Source organism: Sinocyclocheilus grahami, unplaced genomic scaffold (genome assembly GCF_001515645.1).
Source record: "Sinocyclocheilus grahami isolate Dianchi unplaced genomic scaffold, SAMN03320097.WGS_v1.1 scaffold2658.1, whole genome shotgun sequence".
Taxonomy (NCBI): Eukaryota; Metazoa; Chordata; class Actinopteri; order Cypriniformes; family Cyprinidae; genus Sinocyclocheilus; species Sinocyclocheilus grahami.
In genome coordinates this window covers 21886-25524 of record NW_015507836.1, presented here as the reverse complement: position 1 = coordinate 25524, position 3639 = coordinate 21886, and the positions used below count along the sequence as shown (strand labels likewise).

General features: G+C 38.0%; 1 protein-coding gene across 1 annotated transcript in view; it reads right to left on the bottom strand.

Moving 5' to 3' along the window:
- The window catches only part of LOC107575457 (NACHT, LRR and PYD domains-containing protein 12-like), a gene marked incomplete at its 3' end in the record, with an annotated part of 13205 nt that overhangs the window by 5593 nt on the left and 3973 nt on the right, over positions 1–3639 (bottom strand). The window contains exons 4-5 of the mRNA XM_016261834.1: positions 438–611; positions 1–55 (exon numbers count right to left, since the gene is read on the bottom strand). Coding sequence (XP_016117320.1) covers positions 1–55; positions 438–611 — 229 coding nt within the window. The remainder of the gene's footprint in view (positions 56–437; positions 612–3639) is intronic.

Here is a 3639-nt window from a genome sequence, read left to right as displayed (position 1 = left end):
TAAAACTGATGACAAACTCTCACAAGACTGAGCAGTGAGATTACAGATGGAAAATCTGAACAAGAAGAACACAGTAACTGTGTACAGAATAAATCTTAACAGTGTGGTTTTTTAATAATTATCTTGCAAAAGAATTAATCAAGTATTTGAAACTCAAACCTCAATATCTCCAGCTGACAGTTTGAACTCTTCAGACCTTCAGAAAGCAGCTTCACTCCAGAATCCTGCAGGTCATTGTTACTCAGGTCCAGCTGTCTCAGGACGGAGTTTGGTGATTGTAAAACTGATGACAAACTCCCACAAGACTGATCAGTGAGATTACATGTGGAAAATCTGAACAAGAAGAACACAGTAACTGTGTACAGAATAAATCTTAACAGTGTGGTTTTTTAATAATTATCTTGCAAAAGAATTAATCAAGTATTTGAAACTCAAACCTCAATATCTCCAGCTTAGAGTTTGGACTATTCAGACCTTCAAAAAGCAGCTTCACTCCTGAATCCTGCAGGTCATTTTTACTCAGGTCCAGCACATTTAGATGGGTATTTGATGATTGTAGAGCTGAAGACAAACTCTCACAGGACTGAGCAGTGAGATTACATCCACATAGCCTGTGTAAACAAAACAAACAGCTATATTAATGTGAATTTATGAGTTTATATAGTTTATAATCCGCAGTGCATGTTTGTGATAAATAAAGTATAATTAGACCTTATTGACTTTATTGATTGAACTTTACTAGGTAACACTTTATAACAATTATACAATAACAAATCACTAATAACTCATTTTAAAACTATTGTAGTTCATTAATAGTTTATAAACTTTAGTTAATACATTAATAGGCTATATACAAATAGTGAGTTAATTCATTCATTATCACTGTAATTGTCACGATAGTGGGTCTCGTCTTTGTTTTCTCCGGACTCCATTTCCCATAACCCCTGCCTAAGAACACATTATCGCACCACACCTGTTTCCAATCAGTGACATTATAAAGGTTGCACTCATCCACACACACACATTGCTGATTATTGTTTAGCCTATGTTGTCTAGTTTCTGCCTTGTCTTGCCTTGCCTTCGTGTTTTGTTCTTGGACTGTTTACCTGGTTTGTGATCGTTGACTGCCTGTTCTTTGGATTACTCTTTTGGATTACCCTGGATGTACTGTTTTGCTGGTGTTTTGACCCTGCCTGTCCGACTACGCTCTTAATAAAAGCTGCAGATGCAATTCTGTTGTCACGCCTCTATCGTTACAGTAATTAACAAAGTGTTGCTGTTTAATTAGCTCATATGTAAAGAATTATATAATGCTTTATGAACAACATACTGATCATAAGTAGTACTCACTTAAGACTAGATCATGGAAAATCAGAAAATATCATTAAGTGCTATAAACCAACATTTATTGGACATTAATTGCATTCATTTTCAGTTTTTCTACTGTACAAACTGTATAATCTGTCGCCTAACTACCTCTAATCCTAACTGATGTATTTTACAACAGGCATTTGTTTTGATGCGAGAGATTCACAATGAATCATACAGTTGGTCCACTTGGCTAAAGGGGCTAAATTCTGGACACGAGTGACAAGACCGCTAATCCTCCCAGTCATTGAACGGGCCCCGTCCGTGCAAATCCCAACACATTTATCCCATGACATGCCTGCATCTCGTATATATCCATCCAGAACTTCAAACAATGCCTCGCCAGTTGTGTGATCTGGAAGAGACCGACAAAAAAGAATGTCCTCCTCAATATTACCATTTTTGAAATATCTGACATAGGTAAGCAACTGTGCTAGCCCTGCAACATCAGTTGTCTCATCAAGCTGTAGGGCATAGTACTGGCTTTGCATATTAGCTAGCAACTGCTCTTTAACGTCGCTTGCCATGTCAGATATGCGGCGGCTAACAGTGTCGTTAGAAAGGGGGATGTCACTAATCTGCTGAGCGAAATTATCTCCAAACATGACCTGACAAATATCTTTGGCAGCAGGTAAGATTAGCGCCACGGCAATTGTGTGAGGATTTCCTACTTTAGCAACTCGTTTGCAGACGTAGTAGAACGCTTCTAGACACCTGTTGGACACTGATGTGTGTTTGCTGATGTTGCGTTTTGAAAAAATCTAAGGGTTTGTCTTTGAGTGTCGGATGTTTTCGTTTCTAAATGGCGCTGCAGTTGCATGGCTTCATGCTGTCATTTGCCAGCAGATCTGCGCATATGACACACTGGTGCAGTGGTTCAGCATCTGTCCCAGTCACCGTAAAGCCAAACTGAATATAGCTAATGCTGTACTTTCGTGTTTTACACTTCTTAGGGGTAGGACCTGACGACGCATTGTCGTCACAACTCCTTTTCGGACGTGTGATGAACTTATCCATAAACTTCTCAAAATCTGCTCCGCTGCTAGTCACTGACATTCTGAAACGTGTCTGCACTGACAGCTGGATAAAAGGCAGGCTAAGCTCCGCCTCTCCCCATCGCCAAAAAAAAAGCAGAGGAAGAGGAACGCGGGTTTTTTTTTTTTCAAGCTGAGCAGGGTTTTTTTCCAAGCCAAGCGGGGGTTTTCCATTTGTGTATATTCTACTTGAAACGCAATAAGATGCAAAAAATACGATTACCCAAATAATGCTTTGTCTCGGTTTTTTCTTGAAAACCATTTTGCGCCCCCCTTCCGATCTCTCGGGCACTGTTGAGAACCACTGGTCAAAAGGGTACCATCAAAATAACTATACTGATATTACAATAAAAATAGTTCAAAGCAAATGTTGTCACATTTCTGTGACTAGTTGTGTGTGTTTGTTTCAGAGTTGCAGGTGATTTGCTGATGTGTGTGGTTCGCTACTGAACTGGATTATGGCACTTTATAAGGGACTGAGCCAAACAGACATGTCATTATTGTTTTTTGGTTCCTCTTGAGACTTCTGATGAGCTGCCGGGATGTGAGGGTGACAGAGGATCAAAGTGGACACGGGTTTCAGGTCTTGACCATCTACTCTCTGTATTTTACGTTGTTTGGATTGTCACTGTTTGTACTTACATTCATTTGCTGACATACTGACGTACATTTATACTGATAACGCATTTCACGCTTATTTCTTTAGTTAAATAAATATTGTCAAGCTGCAGTTGTGTGTGGTGTCTCCCTTATTTTGTTGCGGTTTGGTTATAATCGTGACAATGTGTACACATTCATCTGATCTAATATCTGATTTTATGGCTATTTGAGAAAAAAATATTATTATTTATAAGTGGTCTTAACACTTTATTTTAGGGTCTCTTAACTAGTTGCTTATTAGCATGCATATTACTAGAATATTAGCCATTTATTAGTAATAATTAAGCACATATTAATGCCTTATTCTACATCCCTAATCCTACCCAATACCTAAACATAACAACTACCTTACTAACTATTAATAAGCAGCAAATTAGGAATTTATTGAGGGGAAAGTCATAGTTAATAGTGAATAAGTGTTCCCTATACTAAAGTGTTACCCTTTACTTAAAGCAGACAGAACACTTATAAATAATAAGACCACATTATAAAGTCTTTTGGATGTATTCATGAAGACTTTGTAGTTGTCATCTTACAGTAAAAACACTAATAAGATGTACTAAATTATTGTGCAGAT